At 37.1% G+C, this 24,870-nt stretch overlaps 1 protein-coding gene across 1 annotated transcript; it reads left to right on the top strand.

The window, feature by feature from the left end:
- The first annotated feature begins 483 nt into the window (after positions 1-483).
- LOC119797553 (immunoglobulin superfamily member 5-like) lies at positions 484-24,820 on the top strand. The gene is made up of 8 exons (XM_038306672.1): positions 484-686; positions 10,555-10,734; positions 11,229-11,304; positions 14,224-14,526; positions 15,512-15,802; positions 23,431-23,550; positions 23,630-23,654; positions 23,738-24,820. The coding sequence occupies exons 3-8, from the start codon at positions 11,244-11,246 to the stop codon at positions 23,892-23,894; spliced, it is 957 nt and encodes a 318-aa protein (XP_038162600.1). The 5' UTR covers positions 484-686; positions 10,555-10,734; positions 11,229-11,243; the 3' UTR covers positions 23,895-24,820.
- Positions 24,821-24,870: the final 50 nt, after the last annotated feature.

Raw genomic sequence — 24,870 nt, 5'->3', positions numbered from 1 at the left:
AACCCACGCATGCTCAGGGAGAACATGCAAACTCCATGCAGAAAGACCCGGGCCGGGGATCGAACCCGGAGCCTTCTTACTGCAAGATTTGCCCCAAAAGAAATAAATAATAATTCAGTAGAATAATGAACTTCGGAATTTCCTGGATTCTTTGATCAACCGTGAACCACAGTTCCACTCATTTAAAGCATGCAGTCAGGTGTTGCTTGAAGCAAAAACGATAGTAAGGAGTCAAAGTTGAACAGAAACCTCCATAATGAAAGAATTAGAAGTTCAAAAACAACTGAACTGTGGATAGACTTAAAATAGCCCAACTAATTGGCTTACATCTGTATGTCGGTATGCCTTTGTAGACACTGTGTAAATACACCAGATGGAGGGAAAAAAGGCAACAGTTGTGGAACAGGTTAGCCTGCAGTTCTGTTGATTGCTGCTGCCTGCAGATCGCTCCTCCTTTTTTTAATCTGACGTTGAAAGTTTGCAAACATTCAGCGAGGGGATGTTTTCTAACCAGCAAAAACGAGGAATTGATGCAATTTTTAGGAATTGCATCTATTACAGTTCAGTTTTTTTCAAACTCATATGGAAAACCTATATAGAAGAAACATTAAGTAGCGTTGTGAGGTCTGTGCAATAACCAGAACACAGGCGTTGGCATAATCCCCAGAGGAGGTGACAGGATGAAGGTAAAGGTGACCTCATTTAAAGCCTCTTTGGCGGAGGGCAACTTGTTCATGTATCTACCTCTGTGATTCACAGTCTTAAGTATTATGTTAATGGTTGCAGACTATTAACTGGTGTTTCTGTGCTGCATGTTTTTCAAAATACAACAGCAACTAAAAAATAGGAGTTTCTGTTTGATAGAACCTTTAAACATAGTGTTTTGAGTTGCACAGGCCAGTGATAAGTGTGAATGGGGTATTTGGATGTAGAGAAAAGCTTAGTGTCTCCGTGTTACTAAGTGGATTTCTCTTGCAGTGAGAGAGGAGGAATATGTTCTCTGCTCTTAACGGCATTTCAAGTGTTCATTTGTTTGACTGCTGCTGACTTTTTTTCCCTTAAATATCTTTATCTTTTTTTGATTGATGGGATGGCAGAAAGTGAGCCCAGTTATTTTTCACTGGAAAAACGATCTAGAAGATTTTTTTTACATTAAGTGTATTTATCCTTATTTTGAGTAGGTTAATGAGACAATTTGCTAATGGAATCAGTATTTTTACTCTTAAAATAAGATATTTAGATAAAATACACTTAAAATAAGACAATGCAGTTGTTTATTTCTTATTTTAAATGAAAATCGTAGTGTTCCATTGGCAAAATGTCTGTTTTACCTTCACAATTCAAGAATAAATGCACTTATTTTAAGAAAAAATGACTTATCTAGATTTAGACTTTTTCCAGTGTAAAATTCAAAATTGAATTTATAAACCACCTTAAAACACGTGTTCTCCACTGGTCACACACTTTGTTACATTTTTCTTTTTCCTTTAAAAGGAGTGAGTTGAACAGAGGTGTGTTTTGAACATGCCTTTATTAGTCATTTACATGTGAGAGGGCGGTAGCTGCCCCGGAGACAACAAGTCCTAATAAGCTCGGTAACAATAAACCTTAGTCGGCTTTAACCATTGATGAGCCAGCAGCTGACATAACAAAAGCAACTCTAACAATAGAAATTAATGCATGCTCTGACTTAGTGCTGTTTTATTGTTAGGGAAGTGTTACATGCAAAAGTCGCACCGTCTTGCCCTATCTAATATAAGGGAGCAATTAAATGGAACTAATCTCTAGATGTGTTGGAAGCAGTGAAACAAATGGGCGATTAAGTCAAGCACCCCAAGAGTGGGTGTCATACATCATCACTGATGATCCCTGACAGAGAGGCTCTGGTGAAAGAGGGGGCCTCCGAATTGCTTCCATTGCTGGCCTTGAGCAGTGAGATCTCAGCGCTGACCCTCCCCCCACCATCTTCTTCCTGTTTCTCATGGTTGTCTGGCTGCTTCTGGCTATACAATATTAGCAGGGTCTGGGAACATACAACTGTGTGCTCTACAGATAGCCTCATAAAATGGCGGCCATAATTGGCCCCTGGAAGTCAAGCAGTAAACAGCACAAAGGAGAACCAGAACTAGTCATGTTATTTTTACTTTATGTTCCTTTCACTACAATGGTAAACCATTGTGCATCCTTATGTGGAGCAAGTGATTGTTTTGTAGAGACAGGTGTTGGATTAAGATGTGTGTTTTTTTTTTTTTTTATATTCCAGTAAATTACAGCAGATCTGTTCTGATTACATCTTACTGGAGGGTTCTTAAGTGTGAATGCCCTTTTTAAAACTATGCCGATTCAATTCAATTCAGTTTACTTATATATAGCACCAATTCACAACACGTCATCTCAAGGCACTTTACAATTCAACCAAATCATACAGTGAAATGATTCAAAGTTTTTTATCTAAGGAAAACCAGTTGATTGCATCGACTCATTGACTCGAAGGCAATCCCTCACACTAATCATGCTTGTAGCGACAGTGGAGAGGAGGTTCAAGGAGACAGAAGCCCACATAGAAAAAGAAGCAGAGATACAAAGGGCAACTGTAAACCAGCTCTACAGGCGGCCCCGTCCAGGAAACACACAGCCAGGCAGATGAGCACAGCATCTCTTTTGGATCTAGGAGTGAGGGATTGTTGTAGAGTAAACAACACAATGCAAGCGAAAATCTACTGTCGCTACTTGCTGATCTAGTTGGAACGTATCCTGTAAAATCACTGACTCAATACAATTCGCAGGTATTCTTAGATAGGAACTTTTGAACCAGTGGGACTGTTTGATCTGATTAAATTGTCTCTATAAAGTGACTTAAGAAGACATGTATTAAATGTATCTCTATACACTAGAGATAGAGAAAACCGAACTGAATTTAGGTTCAAACTTTGACTGATCATCTCCAGAACCAATTAGTTTGCTTTAGATGATTATTTTTGTGTCATTTATTCAATGGTCCGACATGGATTTTTGGACACAGCCATGGTGTTTTGAAAACCATTAGTATTTCAATTCAATTCAGTTTATTTCTATAGCGCCAATTCACAACACGTCATCTAAGGGAACTTTACAGTCCACCAGATCATACAGGCAAATTGTTTCAAAGTTTTCTTTCTAAGGAAAACCAGTTGATTGCATCGACTCATTGACTCGGATACAATCCCTCACACCAAGCATGCTTGTAGCGACAGTGGAGAGGAAAAACTACTTTTTAACAGGAAGAAACCTCCAGCAGAACCAGGCTCAGTGTGAGCGGCCATCAGCCATGGCCAACTGGCAGATGGCCATACAATAATGTATTGAAAAAAATATTGTTTCTTCTTACCAATTGAAAGTTGTTTTATGGAAAAATCATGATGTTCTTTTGTCGAAACTGTTATTGTGTTACTGTGTTATGTCAAAATAGGAAAAATGCAGCACTATAATCATTCAAACTAAATACTCAACTGAACTTTAAAGTGAAAGTTTTTGTAACTTTTATAGTATCAGAAATTACATCAATAACGTAAACATGAATGGGTTCTTAATTCTAGTAACATTGTTACAGTGGTTAATAGAGCTCATTTTAATCAAGCCAGCAACACCATGAATACATGTAGGGGGGTTTATTGACTTGTAAAAGAGATGCTCTTTGGCTTTGTGATGAAAATGCAGCATATAGGCCACTTTAGTCCCCAGCTGTGCCTTTGGCCTGAACAATAAACTCTATGGTTCCATCCAATAAGCTTTGTTTAGAGTAGTTTGACTGTATATTTATTGTAAATTAATTATTAGTAGATTAGTAGATGACCACTGCTTTCGCTCCCCATTGGTCACATGACTCTGGCTCCCCGCATGGTGCCTGTGCCATCTTTGTTCACCCTCTTTGCTTAGTAGGGGGAGTTGGATATTTCAGTTAAAGTTTAATTAAAGGGGTCAGGGTAGGTGATGTAAGTGAGAGTTGGTACAAAGGATGATTAAGAGGTTAGGGATTAGGCTTGTAGGGTGAAAGTAAGGTGCCCCGTGATTTTACAGCAAAGCCGTTTTTTCAATCGTTGCTCGTAGCTACAGCTCACACAGTATGACAAAACCGCTGGGTTTTGTCGTACTGTGCAAAGGGCAAAAAATCGTACAATGTTTGCCTGGCTTAAGTTGTAAAAGGCAAGGGCAAGATTCTTATAAGATCATTGGATAGGGTCTGGCATCAGTATTCTGTGACATTGGGATTAGTTAACAAAAGTACATGGTAAGGTGATCTTTTCCTCAGTCTAGGATCATGTGTTATTGTTAAAAAGGAAAGGATGTTATTCGCAGGATAGGATTGAGGATTGTTAACCAATATTTGGGTTTGTAGGGGCACTGTGGGTTTAGTGTTAGCTATAAGATGTCAGGGTAAGGTGATTGTGACTTAGATGGGTAGTGTTTACTATGACCTTAGGTTAAGTTGCTAAAAAGTCACAGTAAGGTCTGTCAATTATAGACGGTCAATCATAGACGGTCTGTCCATATCTAGGCATGGACAGACCGTCCATGCCTAGATATGGTTATTGTGTTTTGGTTGAGAAGAAAGTTAAAAAGGCTGTTATTGGCAGGATGGAATAAAGGACTGTTCGGCCCCAGCCTTGGATTGAACTCCAGTCCTGGATTTAAAGGGGTTTCCCCCATCTCACTGAGCTGGGTATTGGCACGGGGAATCAGGGGGTGCCAACTGTTCCTGGATACTTTAAAACAAAATAAAATAAAAATGGAAAAAAGGAAAATAGAATGGGGAGTTTAGGAGTTTGATTTATTAGTGGCATAGGTGTATGCGGTGGGTGAAAGGTGGATCCCTGGTTGGCTCTACTGGGTCAGAAACTGAAAGCGATGCAACTGCAGCTCAACAGGGCAAAGGCCAAGGAACTGGTGGTGGATCTGAGAAGGAGTAAGGCCCCAGTGACCTTTTTTCTATCTGTGGGGTCAACATGGACACTTTGGAGAATTATAAATACTTAGGGCTGCACTTAGACAATAAACTGGACTGGACTAAAATGCCCTCTGCAGAAAGAGTCAGAGCCGTTTCCTTTTTCCGAGGTGCCTTAGTACCTTCAACATCTGCCGGACAATGCAGTGGATGTCTTATGAGTCTGTGGTGGCCAGTGCCATCCTTTGTGCTTTTGCGTGCTGGGGCAGCAGACCAAAGGTGAAAGACGCCAACAGACTTAACAAACTCATCCACAAGGCCAGTCATGTTGTTGGAGAGGAGCTTGACTCTCTGGCAGAAGTGTCAGAGAGGAGAAAGTTGGCCAGAATAAAATCCATGCTGTACAATTCTGCACATCCTCTTCATCATTTGCTGGTCACCCTAAGAAGCACCTTCAGTCAGAGACTTATTTCTGGCCATCAAACTTTATAATTCATCTCTCTGAGAGTTGTTTCATTTAATCACTTATTATTTACTTATTTTATTACTTCACTGTGTGCAAAAACATGGTCATGTGCAATAATTGTAATTTGGTATTAAGCAGCATTGTAAATTGTAAATACTGTTGATTGTATATGCTGAGGTCCTTTTCTTATTTTATTCTTATATCTCACTTGTACATACGATCTTATTTTTATCTCTTCTGTAAATGGCTGCACTGCAAGAAAAGAATATCCCACAAGGGATTAATAAAGTATTTCGGAATCTGAAAGCACCTATGCATTACAGACCGGAGTTTGGTCTGGAGTTAAGGGAGGACAGGCAGTCCCGAACAAGCACCTTTTTTTTTTAAAGCCACCTCAAAACAATTGCAGAGCATTCCCTATTTCTAGCTTTTTAAACATTATTTTCTCTATATCCCATTCTAACTGAAAAAAGGTTTGCCTTGGGTGCACTTCTTTAATCTACATCATGACTGCAAACCAGTCCCTGATTGGTTGCCGTGACGCAATTTCATGGAAAAGTTTGGCTTTTTCTACTTCAGTGATAACCACTCTGCTCTCTCCATGTTGTGCTGCTGTTTGACAACATCTCAGTTCTATTTAGTAGCAGCAGGTGAGAGCGGAGCAGCGAACGCTCTCACCGTGTGGGATTCACCTCTGGCTGCTTCCCTGCCCTTTTCCACGCAGTTTGCATAGGGATACTATATAGATTAACCACCCTTTCCGCGGACACTTTTGTTGGTCTGAAAGTACTTTGAGGGTCCTTGTTTATCAGTAGTATATGTATGTCTAAGGGGTGCAGCTGAATCCCTGAAGGGCCTCCTATTTGTTTATCCGTCCCTATAGCTTTCTGGGTGAGGTGGATTTCCTTGCCTGCACTTCCCCTTTCTTTACTTGAGGTGTGGCTGTAGATTGTCAGCGGCATATGTATTTGTTGTGTTTGCAGTTGGATCTTTTAAGGGTCCTTATTTTGAATATTCATTACTATATCTTTCTCTGTGTGGGCCATATCCCTGCTGACGCTTGCCCTTTCATTGTTTGAGGTGTGGATGTGTAGTCTCTGTGAGTGGTGTACATGGAGTGGGTGTATGTGGACCCACTGGAGTCCTTGTTTCTGTTTATCAAATCCTTATTTCCAGTGGTGGATGAAGTATTCAACAGTAGTACTTGAGTAAAAGTATTGATACTCACAGTCAAATCTTACTCAACTGCAAGTTAAAGCTAGTTGTTCAAAATCCTAAAGTTAATGTACTAAAGTACTGACTTTGGAAGTACTGAAGTATTTAAAAGTACTAAAGTATTAAAAAGTAACAATTACATTTTCTAATATTACTATATTTATGTATAATTTTCAGAGTTGTTTTAAAGAGCCTTGTAACTTTCAGAAGCCCCCTGATGTTTTGATGCGTAGAACCACCTGCTACAGATTCTACACCACCTGGAAAGAACTTCAGCATAAAAAAAGGCCACAAAAAATAAAGACAGATATTTTGATTATTATTTCTTATTTAAAGAAAACAGGAGTGTTTTAAATCTTTTCACACTTTCCCCATGGAATAGAGGTTCATGGTTGAATCTATTACCAGAAAGAAACTGCAACTCTGATTTGAGAACTAATCCTTCTGAAAAACTTGGCCACATGGCAACAACTAACGCCTTAATAAAGTTTATGGGTTACTAATAATATCGACCCTGAATTTCTCACATTTTGGAACGTCGTGCAAATCTAAAACAAAATCTAAAAACAGTGGTGTTTAAATTCGGCCCTAAAAGCTGTTATCTTACATGTTGAAATTGCATTTCAAAAGTAACAAGTAATTAGCAGCTTCCTCAAAATGTAGTGGAGTTGAAAGTACAAAATTACTCATGTATAGTAAAAATGCTCAAAAAAAGTACAATAATCAAGTAAATGTACTTTGTTTTTTTCCACCACTGTACTACCTCGTAGCAGGCGTTTCAACTGTTTATCACCAGATGGCAATAATAACATACACAATGTATTTTTAAAATGGCCGGACAATAAGCAATATTCACTAAAAGCAATAACAGTGATTTATTTCTACTTCAATACTTATTACCATTTATATTCCATTTAATCTATCCCACACGGAGTTGTGTGAATCTTTCATTGTTGCATAGTTTCTTTACCTTTTGATAAATTGCTAAGAAATACATTTTCAGCTTGTATTTAAATTGCCTGAACGTTAAACCCAACACCAGCATATTCCAGTGGTTGTGATAATGGAATGTAGTTTGCTCTTATGGGAATTATGAAGTGATCAGACTGACCGGTACTGTTGGCAGTAGGTGAAAGAAAAGTTTGTATTTTACTATTAATATTATTATAAGAAATGTTTGTCTTCTGTATCTCTGTATCCTTTTTTTAATGCTCCTGTCAATCATAGAAATTCAAAATGGAAGCACATTACAGATTTAAATTCCTTTGTGACGCTTCAAATTAGTATAATAATCCTATACTGACCCCTAGTGGTTGATATAATTGGTGTCGAATGAATATGAATGTTCAGAACTAGAGGATTCTAGCAGGTTTGATGGTAATTTAACAGCATATATTCACATATTTAAATGCTGTTCAACATGAAATAAGCATAGAAGTGCCAGAAATGTTCCAACTAAATACCAAAAATAACACTAAAGACAGAAACATGGTAAGAAATAGATCCAAAATCTGTTCTGTTTTTTTTTATAAAGGAGTAATTTACAGTATAGAGTATTTAGAGATCAGATGAAAGTTTGTTTGCTTTGTTTATGATGTTTATAGAGTTTATGTCCTCTAAAGATCACTCCTCCTACCCTAATAACTGTTAATAACTGCTATAATACTCTTTGATTGGGTCTGGGTCATTGCACAATCCAATTTGGGTAGCTTTACCTACCCAGCGCTGGTTAAATATTGGACAGAATAGATGCTAGGTTAATTTAACACAACAATTTGGATTTGTCCTTTAATACAGCAATTGGATTGTTTATAAAGCCAGATCTAGGGCTCACATTGACTTCACTGCTGGTTTGTTCAAACCAGCAAATTTGGGTTGTTAATATATAATTATTTTGAATATTATAATATATTTTATAACTATTATGCCAGATTAAAATCATTATTATTTTTGATATATTAGAACTATTAATTATTAATATTACACTTCTAATTATTTATTATCTTCTTCATGAAATACTTTTTCACAGATTTTTTACCAGACTGACAGCTGTAGCCTAGATACTACAATGGCTGCGTATAGAATGCTGCAGTTTATAATTGGTGTTGGGCAGAAAACTTTGATTTATAGAATTCAAATAAACTTTTTTATTAATAAATGCCCTACTTTATACTAAAGTGTGTCACACAAGTTGTGAATCAGATCTAGTTCAACACATCATATTGGTTAATATAGCAGACAGACAAGCTAACAAAATGTACAATAAAGGAATTGTTTAAGGCATACAAGGTTTCTATAGTAAAGCAAGTACTTCCTGATCTACTATGAATTATGCTTTATACAGACATCAATAAAATCTTCATTACTCCAAAAAAATCGAAGAAGAAAAAGCATTCTTCTCTCTCCTTTGACAATTTTGGCTTTATTTCTGATCATTTAACCCTTTTTTACCGCTGCAAAGGGGTCAAAGTACATTTAAATTCACAGGGTTTTGATATAGTAAAATATACAGAGAGAGCCGACATACTGGCCTTGTAAGGCTAACTAAAATGTTGAAATATTTAAAGGAAACAGAGAAAATGTTTTAATGACAATACAAGGAAATTTTTACATCATACATGAATAGATAGAAAAAAGAACTATGAGAGAGAAATATTCAAAGATCTATGTACTGTTTCATCTGGGTCTTTAACCAAAAATAAGCAAAGCAATAAAATATTTGCTTTGGATATCGTTTAGGGATTCCTTTTAGTAGAAATTAAAGAATGTTTTGCGTCACCTGGAAACTGGAAGAAATAAAATGTTGATAGTTAGACCAACCGATTTCTTACACTTGGCAGAGGATGATCAGCCACATACAGTTTATTTAGTAGCGAGAGCAGGAAGAGCCATACTGCTGAGAGCAAACTACCAGTGTGGAGCGTAAAGTGCAACCTCAGAGCTAACGCACGCAAAGACGCCTATCTGCACAAGCACAGCTGGAAGATCGGAGTTTGTGAGAGTTCAGCGTGCAGTGCTGGACGATGGTGGATTATTTTCATCCCTGCAGCTGCTGCTATGGCTACACAACTGATACTGCTTAGCAGATTACAGCACAATGATGCATTTTAAATGTCTGACAGACCGCTAACATTTTTATTTAGTCTCGTCTTGTCAATGAAAACTCACACTCATGAGTCGTCATGTTTTCATCATCAAAGATCTACGTTCATCTCGTCAGTTTTCGTTATGGTAATGATAAGAAGGAGCATTAACGCAAAAATTAATAAAAGTATTAATAAATATTATTAAATAAAAGTATTTGTTCTTTGCAACTTTGTAATTGTACTTTTTTTTTTATCTATTACAGAACAAAATTCGGTATTTGCACTTAAAATTTGAAAAAAGTGTAAAAAAAAAAAAACTATACTTTTGAATTTTTTTGTATTTTTCAAATACAAAACTTATAATCTAACTCTCTCTGCAACTTCAAAGTCACACTTAAAATGCACAAATAGTTTTGATTCCAAATTACCTTCATATATATGCATCGGTTATTTGTTTGTGATACATTTTCTGTTTGTTCTTCCTCTCTTCCTGTAGGTGTAGAGGCGGACTGAGAGGATTTTTTTATCTTGTATTTTCCTTTTTTCTGTCTATCGTTCTTTTTGCCCTCTAATTTTTCTCCTAACCTCTCTGCCTTTCTTTTCTCATTGTATCTTTTCATGTCTTTTTTGTGCCATCTGAAATAATCCCAAAGCACGTCTAATACAGCTTTTTTCACATGTAAAGTGGAGCATTATAGCAAAAGTCGTAATGCTCCATTTGTGAAAGTAAATCTGTTGGGCTTCTCTTTGGCACTAAGAAGATTAACAGAACATGTTAATTAAAAGGAAAAAAGTCAGTTTAAAAGACACCTAAAGACAAATGTTTAATTTCTCCTCTGCTGACACACCTCCTCTTCACCTGTCAGGTGTGTCTCCAGGTGAAACATCTAAAGGCTTTATTGCTCAGTGACGTGTTTTCCGAGCAGATAAGTGTTGGCGTTAGTGACCAAGGTTGAACTTTGCTCCTTGTGTCAGTTTGAGTCCCACCTGCTGGTCCAGGAAATGCAGCTCTGATCAACAGCACAGTCCACAGCAGCCGCCACCGAGTAAGTACATCAAAAATACAGATGATTATCCCCTTCAATACGCTATTTTCTATTGTTTTTAATTAACTAATACATGAAAGAAAACATTGAATGGTAAAGTTGTAATACAATATTATATATTCTACAGTAACAGGATGTTACAAAGATTGTACTGGTACAATGATATAGTGACACTGCTTTGGAAAGTTAAAGATGCTTTTATTGAATAGAAAAATAATTGTATCCTTTTTGAAGCGATTAAATTATTTTTCCCTGTTTGTCTACAGTCAGATGGTTTTCTCCTTTAAATTTCTTTTTTCCTACCAGGTTCAATTATATATATATATGTTTGACTTGTAGAGACTTTCTTAATCATGTAAAATCAGCTTAGAAAAAAAAAAAAAAAAATTTTTTTTAGAGGTATGTGGGTATGTTAAGGTTTAAATTGTTTTTGGTTTTATTTCTGATTTCTCTACAGATCTGTAATTGAAACATGTGCTTATGTTACCCTTCAGAGTGAAAGCACTGAAATGATTGCTTCCTGGAAATTATGGTTTGGCCTTGTGTTCATTTGTTCACTACAATGCAGAGGTTAGTGTATTTATTATATTTTATTTCTAAATGTATGCACTGTGTGGCTGTTTGGTGAGTCTGAGTTTACACACTGTATAAAACGAGGGACAGATACAAGAAGAAAGAGAAGGATGTTAGCAGGTTACATGTTAATATTTTTAACAGGCATTCACTCGGATCATTAAGGCTTTTCTACAGTAGAATCTGAATATTATTGATCCCATTTATGATTGAATGACATTAAAGTTACATATTGAAAAAAATAATGTAAAACATGAATTTGAAAGCAGAGGTGTTTTTTTTTCTGCTTTAACAAGCAAAGATGGCCCCTATCAGCTACAATCCAGAAATTAGCTGCAACCAAGCCTAATGGAAGCAAGTCAGCATCTAAAAACATTTGATCAGAGCATGCAGACCTACATTAACATGTTGTTTGGTTGCATTCTGGGACCAGCAAGATAGGGTGAAAGATGATTGATTTAGATTCTAAACTGCTAGGTCTTACAGTATTTAAAGCTAATAATGGGAGAGCTAGCATCAAACATCATTTGATTAATTGATTGACTGATTGACTTTATTAATCTCACAGTGGAGAAATTTTCACGTTAGCTCGACTCAATAATCAAAAAGAAGAATGAGGTGCCAAAAGAGGTGCATGGAGGGTATATACAGTATATATATTGCACTGATATCCAGTGCAATATATATATATATATATATATATATATATATATATATATATATATATACACTATATTGCCAAAAGTATTTGCTCACCTGCCTTGACTCACATATGAGCTTAAGTGACATCCCGTTCCTAATCCATAGGGTTCAATATGACGTCGGTCCACCCTTTGCAGCTAGAACAGCTTCAACTCTTCTGGGAAGGCTGTCCACAAGGTTTAGGAGTGTGTTTATGGGAATTTTTGACCATTCTTCCAGAAGCGCATTTGTGAGGTCGCACACTGATGTTGGACGAGAAGGCCTGGCTCTCAGTCTCCGCTCTAATTCATCCCAAAGGTGTTCTATCGGGTTGAGGTCAGGACTCTGTGCAGGCCAGTCAAGTTCATCCACACCAGACTCTGTCATCCATGTCTTTATGGACCTTGCTTTGTGCACTGGTGCACAGTCATGTTGGAAGAGGAAGGGGCCAGCTCCAAACTGTTCCCACAAAGTTGGGAGCATGGAATTGTCCAAAATGTCTTGGTATGCTGAAGCATTCAGAGTTCCTTTCACTGGAACTAAGGGGCCAAGCCCAGCTCCTGAAAAACAACCCCACACCATAATCCCCCCTCCAACAAACTTTACACTTGGCACAATGCAGTCAGACAAGTACCGTTCTCCTGGCAACCGCCAAACCCAGACCCGTCCATCAGATTGCCAGATGGAGAAGCGCGATTCGTCACTCCAGAGAACGCGTCTCCACTGCTCTAGAGTCCAGTGGCGGCGTGCTTTACACCACCGCATCCGACGCTTTGCATTGCACTTGGTGATGTATGGCTTGGATGCAGCTGCTCGACCATGGAAACCCATTCCATGAAGCTCTCTGCGCACTGTTCTTGAGCTAATCTGAAGGCCACATGAAGTTTGGAGGTCTGTAGTGATTGACTCTGCAGAAAGTTGGCGACCTCTTCGCACTATGCGCGTCAGCATCCGCTGACCCCGCTCCGTCAGTTTACGTGGCCTACCACTTCGTGGCTGAGTTGCTGTCGTTCCCAAACACTTCCATTTTCTTATAATACAGCTGACAGTTGACTGTGGAATATTTAGGAGCGAGGAAATTTCACGACTGGATTTGTTGCACAGGTGGCATCCTATCACAGTTCCACGCTGGAATTCACTGAGCTCCTGAGAGCGACCCATTCTTTCACAAATGTTTGTAAAAACAGTCTGCGTGCCTAGGTGCTTGAATTTATACACCTGTGGCCATGGAAGTGATTGGAACACCTGATTCCAATAATTTGGATGGGTGAGCAAATACTTTTGGCAATATAGTGTATATATATATTGCACTGGATATCAAATATAGAAACAGGTTATTGAACGGGGTATTACATAGTAATTGCACATTAGATGTTGCACAAGTTATTAGATTTGTAGCGCTTCATTTTGATTATGAACATCTATTTTCCAAATATAACATTACTTTGCCTATGTAACCTGAGGGGAGTGGTTCAGACATCTAATTATTGCATAAACTAATGCAGTTATGTAAATAATCAGATAAATGGACTTACAAAAGTTAATATTCATATGATATTAATCAAACTACTTAGGTTTGTCAATTTGACATAAATGTAGGGCATGTGAAGGATTGTTTTTAGGATTTCCTTGTGTTTGAGTTTCAGTCTATTCAGACGCCAACAAAGCAAAGCGCTTTTTAAAATATTCACGCACTCTGAGCAAACATGAACACTTTTCAAACACCAGAGTAAACATAACAGGCAGGCTGTGCTTCGTTTCAACGTTTTCTCCTGATTCCATTCTTTGGTCTAAAATTATAATCTTCATTAAGCTTAATTTGATACATATATAAGTGGATCTGTTCGTTGATCATCTCTGATAAAAAAAAAAAAAATAAAAAATTGAGAGGATTACATTTTTTTCCTCCACTTTTTAGGAATAAAGTTAATCGAGGCAAAATACTCCTAGATTAAATCATTTTTTGTTAACTTTAGATTACCCATCTCAATAAATAGGACAAAATATTTATATAACTGTGTTTAAGGTCAGAATGAAAATCTATTTATTGGAGGTTTATATTAGAGAAAATTAACAAAGGATAATTCAATTGTTCTCTTTATTGACTTCTTTGAGCGAAACATGAGAGTTTTGTCCTGTTTACAAATAAAGAGTCCATAAAACACCATTATGTATAGATCGATTATAACATAAAGGCTCTTGTCTTATTTTATAAATTCTCTGTTTTCTTTCCAGTGGAAACTCAGAAACTCCAGGTCGAACCTCTGGACTTGGCAGCTTTGAGAGGTTCTGATGTCCAGTTTATCGCCAACGTTGAGGGAAGCTGGGACGTCATGACCTGGAAAGTTGGAAAGCTTCTAGTACTGACCATAGCCGACGACATAATCGGATCTGGGAGATTCAATGCTAGTTTCTGCTATAATGACTCAAGACGTTGCGTGGAGTTCAAGATCTACAATGTCAGCCATGAAGATAGTGGAGCAGTTGAGTGTGAACTACAAAGTCATGGATCCCTGACAGCCCAGCTCTCTGTACAAGGTGGAGTCAATGCATCTCCTCTTTTCACACTGGTATCTTTTTATACAAATAAGAATTTGTGAATGTGGCTTTAAAAAGATTATAGTTCCCATATTATACAGTAATAAGTCAATTTTAAATATGGGAAGCTTGTTAACCAAACTTAATTTTAAAAATAGTTAAATCCTGGGTCAAATAGGACAAAATATTGTTATATTGATGCTGGTCCAGTTATGTCTAATATCTGTTTTAAAGCAACAGTCAATAGTTGTGAAATTTTTTTAAAGGGCAGAAGGAGGTTTGGTTTTACTGATATTTGGCTATAAATTACTAACACTGATTGGGGAAAAAAAGTGGAAAACTTCATAATGTTTTGTGGCCATCAAAATGTTTCAGTGTTATTTTATGGGTCAAATAGTTGATTAAAAACATTTGGCACAATTTGGAGAGATTTGGAGACACTGGTGACATCAAAAGTTCAAAGCCCAACAGCTCTGGAACTGTTATGGCTAGAGGTCTGAAATTTTCTGCATTTGTGGTTGAAATTATGTAGAACAAATATAATACATGAGACATTCCTATTCTAAAGCATGTCTTTATTACTGCTGTTCAAAAAAGACCTATTATTTTTGAGAATAAAATAAACAACTTTTATCTTTGAACTGATGCAGCTTGAGATGTATTTTACTCACCTAATATTATATATAGTTATAGTTATGTATATATTCAGAAACTAGAATGTGTTAGCTTTCAAATAATGTATCAAACATGTAATTTGGGCTTACAGTTCCTAAGTTATTTGCTTTTCCATTTGGGAATGCAAAGAGGATTACTTCAAAATGAGGGGGATGTTAAGAGTCTAAGAATAATACTCAAATATAATTTGGAAGGAATCTGAAAGCTATCCTTCAATATTTACCACAAAATTTTGTTATAAACAACAAGGAAGGGTTTACCTTTTTTTCTTTTACATTATACTTAATGATAATTTTCTTCTTTTTATCAGAGAGTGGAACAGTCAGCATCTCTGGTGGGAATGTGACGGTGGCGCAGGGTCAGCAGGTGACGTTCGAGTGTGTCACTGCGGGTTGGATTCCCGCACCAAACATCACCTGGACCCAAAATGATGAGACTGTGATCAGCAGCCTGTATAACTCCACCATTATAGCTGATGGAGATAAATTCAACTCCATCAGTGTGCTCAACCTAACGGCAGTCAGGAACACTAAAGTGGAATGTCTGGCCAACATTGCAGCGCTAAAAGCTCCAAAATCCAGCCCTGTGTTTGTGACGGTTGGTAAGTTTTAAACTACTGGGCTATGCTTGTTTTATGTCTTCACCAATTTGGTTTGAAATAAATGGAAGATGAGAACCAAGAAATATTTAGAAAATAGTAAAAAAAAAACAATTAAAACTTTCAAGTAGGCACCTCTGCTTTTCTAAATTAAATAGAAAGTAACAGGCAATATTATAAAGGGCCACAAACATTTTTAACCCCTTATAGGGCACTTATTGAAAAACTTTGAAAATCAACATTTCAAGCTAAGAGTATTATTGGAGGAAGGACAAGAATTAAAAAATATGCATATTTTGATGGCAAGAATTAAGATCAATGTAATAAAAAGAAAATGTCAGTTGCCCTAATATGTTAAAAAGTATGAGAGAAGTGTTTTCAATAAGAGATTATTGAAAAGCACTGACAGAGTGAAAGAAACACATTTTTTTGTTACAACATAACTTTAGAGCAGGGGTCTTCAACGTTTTCCAGGCCAAGGTCCCCCAAACTGATGGTAATATGGAGCGGTGACCCCCCTAATTTTATATAATTTATCAATGAAATTGTGTTATATCAAAATGGTCCTATAGTCACTCTATTACAGATGAAGTAATGCAACGAAAGAAATTTCACCCTGAGATTATTAAAGTATTTCTGATTCGGAATCCTGGTTGATGGGACAGGTGTTGTGAATGAAACGGTGCCCAGCTTGAAAGAGCTCCTGTGTGTCGCTGAATGTGAGCATTGATGACTGAAAGACATCTTCTGCCTCCATTTATCTGTTTACTACAGTGTGTTGAATTCATGTAAATGTGGATTTAAAGACATTTCCATTAGTGGAAAATATTGCACGGTGGAATATATATATATATAAAAAAAAAGTCTAATCAAGCAAAACTTTCTCGACCCCCAAGCAGTACCTCCGAGGACCCCCTAGGGGTCGCGGACCCCCTGTTGAAGCCCTCCGCTTTAGAGCATTAATGCTGATACAGGTTTTAATTTTTTTTTACTTTTTAACTTAATTTACAGCAGGTAACATATGTATGGAAGTGAAAAAAAACAGTAAAATTTGGAAAAAATAAGGATTCCTCTTGCTTTTTCCTTTTTCCTAACATGCAATCCTGTTTAATGATTTAATTAATTGTGCACAGTTCATAATAATGGACAGTCAGCTTGACAATATTATTTATCATATTTAATAAATTCCTAATATCTGAAGTAAGATTAGTTCTTGCTGTAAGCAGCTAATCCTTTAAACAAAAGCAATTTAAAAGTGAAAAAAATGAAAAATCCAATAATGGATAATTTCTTGAAAGGAAATCTATCAGATACGATTTTATGAGTTTAATTCTGTTAAAAAAGTTATGGAATTTTAAAAAGAATTTAATTTAACTATCTTTGCTTCTTGTTGGACATAAACTTTCCATTTGAAATACGTTGCTAAATTAGATAGCGACTGCGAAGGTTCCTATGTGTCAGCTGTGTGTTGCCTAGCTGACAGGTTCTAATGCAATAGCATCACTATAACTATATAGATCCACTTAACATGTGCAGCAATTGCATTTCCAGCAATAAGCCATGGTGTCTGTTTTCAGGTAAGCCATGCATAGAAATAATAACCATCACATGTTCAGGGAACAGACATTAGGATCATGTCTACAGATGTTTTGGACCTTCCTTCATGTATAGATGACTATAAGAAAAATAAAGAGGAAAGTTCTGAGCACTGATTTTGGAGAAACTTTTATCCTATTAGGACAAAGAAAGTACTGATTATTTCAAAGATAACTGCAGATATGATCGGAAGAACATCATCTTTCTTGATTCTTGTACAGACAAAGGAATTAGAAACTCTTTAACTTTGCACCACAAGATGCTTGTTAGATCTTCATCCAAAATAACTGCTGCAATGTAAGAAAATAACTTCAATTGGTCACATCTCGTAAAACAAAAGTCATGTTTTTTGGAAGCTTCTCCAGAAAAAACACTTTTGTTGGAATCATTGAGATAATTTCCTGCACTTGTTACATTGTTACTCCTTCATAGGTTACAGGAGATGTGATAATTTGGGCTTTGATATTTCTAAAACCGTCCCAGTCCAGCGTCTTAGGCTTTTCTGGATGATATATGTTCTGATCCAAATCAACATGGACGTCATTTAAGCAGTTAAAACTGAGCTTCCATTATGGAAGATCATCCTCAGTCCTAAATACTACTGTATATCTGTTTTATCTGTTGGAGAAAAAATATCACAAAGGAGAACCCAGAACTCTGGATTACAGTTATTTACAGTATGGATCTCAATAATTGTGGAACCAGAGATTTAGTGTAGTTTAAAGACTTTTTTGAAATTATTTAATTCCGTAACATTGTAACATTATTTTATCCTTTAAAGGAGAAGTCCAGTCAGCAAGGAATAATCAACGGATCATTATTTATACCTAAAATTAATACGTTCGATTAGCCTAGTAAACTCTTCCCACCCGCCAGCGGCCAAAATCATTTTTGCCTGCAAGTTGGTCTAGTCTCGATCAATGCCCCAGGCGCTAGAACTGGCGGGCCAATCAGAACGCAGAGATGTGTTTTGAATTTCTGGATTCAAAGCGGGCGGGGTTTTGAGGTCTTGACGACAAAGCTGCATGACGCTGGAAAAAGCACAACAAGGAAGATGGCAACAACTATTGAACAGTTCTCATTTGACTCAGCTTTGGAATCAGTTTTGGAAGGATTAGACTTGGGGTTTTCGTTGAAACGTGAGCAGGAAGAGGCTCTACGCTCATTCATTTTTCAGAAGGACATATTCATCGTTTTACCGACAGGCTCCCCCACCAGCTTTCTGTCGCATTTACTATGTCACAGTCAGTTGCTCTCATTGGTCAGAGCGTTGGCCAATAGGAACAAACATGGTTTGAAAGACAACAGGTTTTTCTCATCAATAATCTTCCAATGTCTCATTCATCGGGGCCAGACTAAATTACACATTTAATCTCACATTTAGTCTGGTTTATCAGGGCTATTGTTCGAGGTAATTTAATGAATTTAGCATTAATCATTAAAAAGATAAAAATAATAATTTTCATCTCGATAACTGAGTCTGGGAGCGGACATCTTCCAGCAGTGACGTCACGGTGCAGTAAGCCTAGCGCCATTCTCGCCGCTTTACAAGCAGAATCAATGGGAACTACTAGACACATCTGCAAACATCAACAATTACTGAAGATTTCCAGAGGACTTCACCATTGAAATTCACCAGAGCTAGTTAAACTGACAATGCCCACGTTCACAGCAGTTGGATGTTGGAATACATTGGGTAAAAGTGAAAAAAAAATTGTTATTTCACCTTTTCAACTCATGATCCACCATGGACGGGTTCGTCGTCGGAGCAGGGGCGGATTTAGGAAATTTGGGGCCCTAGACAAATACAGGCAAGGGGCCCTGTGAATTGAGAAGACAACTCATAATACAGACTCATTATAGAGATACAGAAATTTTAATAGAATGCACAAAAATTATTTACTAAATTTTGATTTATATTATGTCTATGGAAAAATAACAATTCAAGATTTCTTTAATCACATTTTGGAAGGTCAAAATGCATTTTGAGATATTTTTCATTTAAAGTGTCACACATTATAATCAAGACATTTCAGTTCATTTGAAATAGTCAAAACTATATATTTTTAATCTCTGAATTATGAAATATCCCCCATGTGCCACTGAGCTGTCCTAACATTTGCCTGCTGAATTTTGCATGGCTTCAATGGTGCTGCCTCTTCTTGACAAAGTTGTTTCAAAATGCCACAATATAGAAAGAACTCAGCACTATGGGATCTGCAGAGAACAACTACTTTGTGAACTCTAAGACTGTTTCAGAAATCTGTCATGAATTCCTGCGTGGACTTTAGTTAGAAGTTGGATATTCAAGCTCGCTGAGTTAGCAGCACCTATCTCACCGTCGATCCGATTCAGGAGCTCAGACTCGGGCCGGCCGTTCTCTGTTGCTCCCTCTGCTTACGAGCCGTTGTTCTTTTAGGGACCATCATCAGATTTCCGGACCTTTGAGAAATAAAAATAAATAAATCCCTTGTCTCATGACTGACTGAAACAATGGGTAAATCTTGCTACTTGATTAGATAAATATGGCACACCCATTTTAATTTAATTATAATTTATTTTCATATTTTTAAAGAATTTCTTTGGTCAAAATTTTGAATTTTTCTTCAATAGCCTCTCTTCTCTGCTCCTCTCGTCTCTTCGCCAGTGTTGCCAACTCCCCCGTAAGAAAGGCCACTATTGGCTGTCCTAAAAGGCGCTATAAGGAGCAAGATAGCTTCATCACCCAGTTTGCATATTTCATATCATCCAGCTGTAGGAGATTCAGAATATTTTTTTTTTTTTTTGGGGTGGGGGTCTTTCAAAACAGTGCAGAAAGATAGCTGGAATGGAAACCTTGTGGGAATTTTTTTTTGTATTGAGTATTGGCTTTTATAGAAAGAAGCAAGCAAATTAAATACATGCTGATCCAATGTGGACACTGAATGGGGGCCCTGAGACACACTTAATATTATAAGCATTCTAATAGCATTTTAACGAAAGGATTTTTATCAAAAAATGATTAATGTACACAAATCAGTAAAAGCTGTATTAAACTTAAATGTAAGTTTTATTGGACCCCAAGGAACTTGGGGCCCTAGGCAACTCCCCAGTTTTGCCTAATGGAAAGTCAGCCCCTGCGTTGGATTGCCAGCTTGAAGAGGGAGGATTTGCCATCGAACTTCTGGCCAGAGAAAAAACACGTAATATGTAGCCAACATTTGGAAGAATAATGTTTTCAAGATGACTTGGATAATAGCGCGTTGTGACAAACACCAGATACAGCACTGGGACTTTCTCAACAGCCGATACCGCACCGTCACAAACCAGTAGGTGGCAGTAGTGTTCTTGCACAAACATGGATGCCTCCAGTAAAGCACATTCAAATGAAAATTACTCTTAATTTAAAAAATTAACATTTAATAAACAGTATATAATACTTTCAAATTTAAAGTAGTTTCAGAAGTTTGAATTCTGAATGTGACCAGACTTTTCCTTTAAATAACTGTTAGTTTTAGTTTGCTTTTTTTGGACACAATATATCTTATTAGTGTACTGCATTAATTTTATTTCAAGGCTGCTTACAGTTTTTATTAAAGGGTGACAGAAAGCTGGAGGAAAACGAAATGGTGTCACAGATTTCTATTGAAATCAATTTTACTATTTAAACATAAGAGAATTTATCATAAAGAGGCGACATCTGTGTCTTTATATGGTCGATTCTTTATTTTTTGAAAAGGTCATGTTTTCAAAGGGGGATTAAAAAGTGCATCATGCTGACTTTTTTTTAGCAAAATAGTGGCGAGTAAGAAGGTTCTTGGTTCAATTCCCGGCCTAGGGTCTTTCTGCATGGATTTTGCATGTTCTCCCTAAGCATGTGTGGGTTCTCTCCGGGTACTCAGTCCAAAAACATGACTGTTAGGTTAATTGGTTTCTTTAAATTGTGAATTCTAAGTGTGTGAATGTCTATGTGTTGCCCTGCCCTGTGATGGACTGGCGACCTGTCCAGGGTGTACCCTGCCTCTCGCCCATAGACAGCTGGAGTTAGCAAACTGGCACCCCTTGGTATAAGTGTGACAGAAGATGGATGGATTTGGACTGCATCTGCCAACATGTCCCCTTACTGGCATCCTATGAGGTTGCTGATGTGTTGCTAAAAGTGCTGATTGGGTTTTCTCCTACGCTGGTGAGGAGTGATGAGACACCGACAACTTATAAATCAGCTTGAAGAGCACTAGGGGGAGACAATCACCAACTTTGTTGGGAACAAGAACCTTAAGCCCCTTTTCCGCTGGCTCTACTTTCATCAGCAATTTGCAAACATTTCAATTGTTGCTTTTTCAGAGATAAGTATGGCAAAAAGTTTGTGAGATGGATTAAAGCTGGGCGAAGTAGATCCAATGGAAATGAGACATTGGTAAAGACATGAACGGGATGCTTGGAGGGAAAGAAGATTCAAATGAAAACAAACCTTTTCTTTAATTTCTCTGACTGTTCTCTGTGTGGGCATCAGTTTGCAACAGTTCATATACATAATTTGTTGTAACGTCTATGGTCTGTTCCTGTATATGTCGATGGTCATCTCTTCTGCAGCACATCCGAATGCTGAGCTAGTTTACAGCCTTTCATAACTTTCAAAAGTTTTATGCAAACAGCAGCGTTTCCTCTTTGCCTCTCTGTTCCCCCAGATGTGGAAATGGTGTATATACACTGTGGTGTAGCTGTGCCACAGCTTCTGCCAACCATCCTGTTACACCTGCAGCGTGTGTAGAGCAGAGCGACTCTGCACTACAGCACAAATTGGAGACCTAGGTTCTGTTAAACCTGTTTTACCTAAATTGAAAAACATTTACTGCGTTTTGCACCATTACTATTTTGCAATGCTGAAACTGAACTTTTCAAATGAATGTCTTTTTTGCACCATTATTTTTGCACTATAAACATGGTTGAACATTCTTTTGCACACTTAAAAAAATGATATATTTTTCTCCTCGCACCGTTACATTCAATTGCATTCCTATTATATTGTTGTAAGCTGTATACAATAAAATTTCATTAAATTACAATGAAATAAAGTTTTTCTAATTCTCCAAAAACAATGAAAAAACTGAATAAAAGATGGAATAAACTTATGCAGAATTTTCATTTTTCTCTTTTAACAGATGTTTACAGTTGAAAATTTACTGAAATGTAAGCGTTTATTGCTTTTATTACTGGAGGAGTTCCATCTTTTGTGGTGGTTAACATAACCATTAAATCTGAAAATGCTTTGATTGACAATGCTTTGAAGTTCTAAAAGTAGAATGGGAGGCAGATCTTTTTGTTATCAGGCTCCTCTCCTGTGGCTCCAACTACCAGTTTTAGTCTGTGAGGCTTAAGCTTAGGCTAGGCTTAAAAATTTCCTTTTTGATTAAGCTTATAGTTAGAGTGGCTCAGGTTATCCTGAGCTTTCTCTATAGTTATGCTGCTATAGGCGTAGACTGGTCTGCCTGGCTGTGTGTTTCCTGGATGGTGCCGGCTTTTACATCTGCTTTCTCTGTTTCTTCTTCTGTCTCCTTGAACCCCAGTCGGCCTCAGCAGATGGCCGCTCACACTGAGCCTGGTTCTGCTGGAGGTTTCTTCCTGTTAAAAGGGAGTTTTTCCTCTCCACTGTCACTACAAGCATGCTTAGTGTGAGGGATTGCATTCGAGTCAATGAGTCGATGCAATCAACTGGTTTTCCTTAAATCAATTTGGCTGGATGATCTGGTGAACTGTAAAGTGCCTTGAAATGACATAATAATAATTCAATTTATTGTCATTACACTGTAAGAAGTACAGGGCAACAAAATGAATTCTCTGCATTTAACCCATCCCCTAGGGGAGCAGTGTGTGGTTAAGGGTCTTGTTCAGGGACCCAGAGTGGCAGTCTGTGGGAATGGATCAAACTCACAACCTCAGGATTCAAAGCCCTATGCCCTAACCACTAGGCCACCACTCACCCCGTGTTGTCAATGTGTTGGGACATGTGTTGTGAATTGGTGCTGTATATATAATTGAATTTCTTCCCTCTACAGTTCCCAAACCTGCAGACTGGACAGTGCTGATAGCTGTAGTTGTGTCATTTGGAAGTTGTGCTTTGTTGGTTTTACTCATACTGGGAATCTACCACTGCTACAAACAAAGGAAAGAAAAAGGTAAGAAATACACATAAAAGAAATAATGCACTTTTTACATCTTTGCTCTAAATAATATGTTATTTATGCTCCATTCTAGAATCAAATTACCAAGATGAGATGAGGTAAGAAAATGCATGTTTTATTTTACAGGTAGTTAAAGTACTCATGATTAAAAGGATTTATTGTTTGTTGTCTTGTGTAACAGGAGAGTAAAAACACAGAGCCAGTTAAGTGTTATCAGTGCAGATGAACAGACATCAGGTCAGGTGAATGAAACCTACGAGCCGGACAATCAGGATATTAACATCCACGTTGGTGCTGAGCCAGGATTTGTGAAACACAGACATGTCACCATTGTTTGATGACACACCGAGGAAGGAGAGCTCTACAGAGGACTGAAGGAAGTTTATCAGCACCTTAAACATTTCCTGCTATTTTGTAAACAGTTTGGAGAAGATGGAGAAAAGACTGTCATAGAGACAGTTAGCATCTTTTTAAATCAATGTTTTTTTTAAGTTATTATCTTTTGTTAAAAAAAATCAAGGAAGTTCTGGTAGAAGGTCAACAGCCAGCAAGATGAAAACCCTGTAAACGGTAAAAATACTTCAACGCCTGTTTAAAAAATACAGATGCTTCATATCTGTTCCTACAGCACTGTTTTCCAGCAATGTAAACATTTAGCTTTAAGCTGTGAACTGCTAAAACCAAGTTCTGTGTGTTTTTTTCTGTAATGTGTGTGCAAATATCTTAAAAAAAGAAAAAAATATTTGATGTGTAATGTTCTGTGTTCTGATTTTATATTCAACAGAGATTAAATAGTTTTCTTTTTTACATACCAGCAATTTATATTTGAACAAATGTTGCTTTTATTTAAATGAATATTGCAAGTATCTGCTTATGTAACAATATTGTGTTTGAATTTTTTTATACACATTTACACTTAACAAAAATATAAATGCAAAACTTTTGGTTTTGCTCCCATTTTTTATGAGATGAACAAAAAGATCTAAAACTTTTTCCACATACATAATATTACCATTTCCCTCAAATAGTGTTCAGAAACCAGTCTAATTATGTGAAAATGAGCACTTCTCCTTTGCTGAGATAATCCCATCCCACCTCACCGGTGTGCCATATCAGGATGCTGATTAGACACCATGATTAGTGCACCATTGTGCCTTGGACTGCCCACAATAAAAGGCCATGGTCTGTATTTATTTGTTGAGTGTACCATAGCTAAAAACTCCCTGAACAAAGAATAAAAACTTTTGGCTTTCTAGAAGACAAACTTTCTCTCTTTTTTATGGCCTCAACATAATTGTTATATGAATGTTGTGA

This window comes from Cyprinodon tularosa, unplaced genomic scaffold (genome assembly GCF_016077235.1).
Source record: "Cyprinodon tularosa strain WSP-4 unplaced genomic scaffold, ASM1607723v1 ctg589, whole genome shotgun sequence".
Taxonomy (NCBI): Eukaryota; Metazoa; Chordata; class Actinopteri; order Cyprinodontiformes; family Cyprinodontidae; genus Cyprinodon; species Cyprinodon tularosa.
This window is presented reverse-complemented; position numbering and strand designations above follow the sequence as displayed.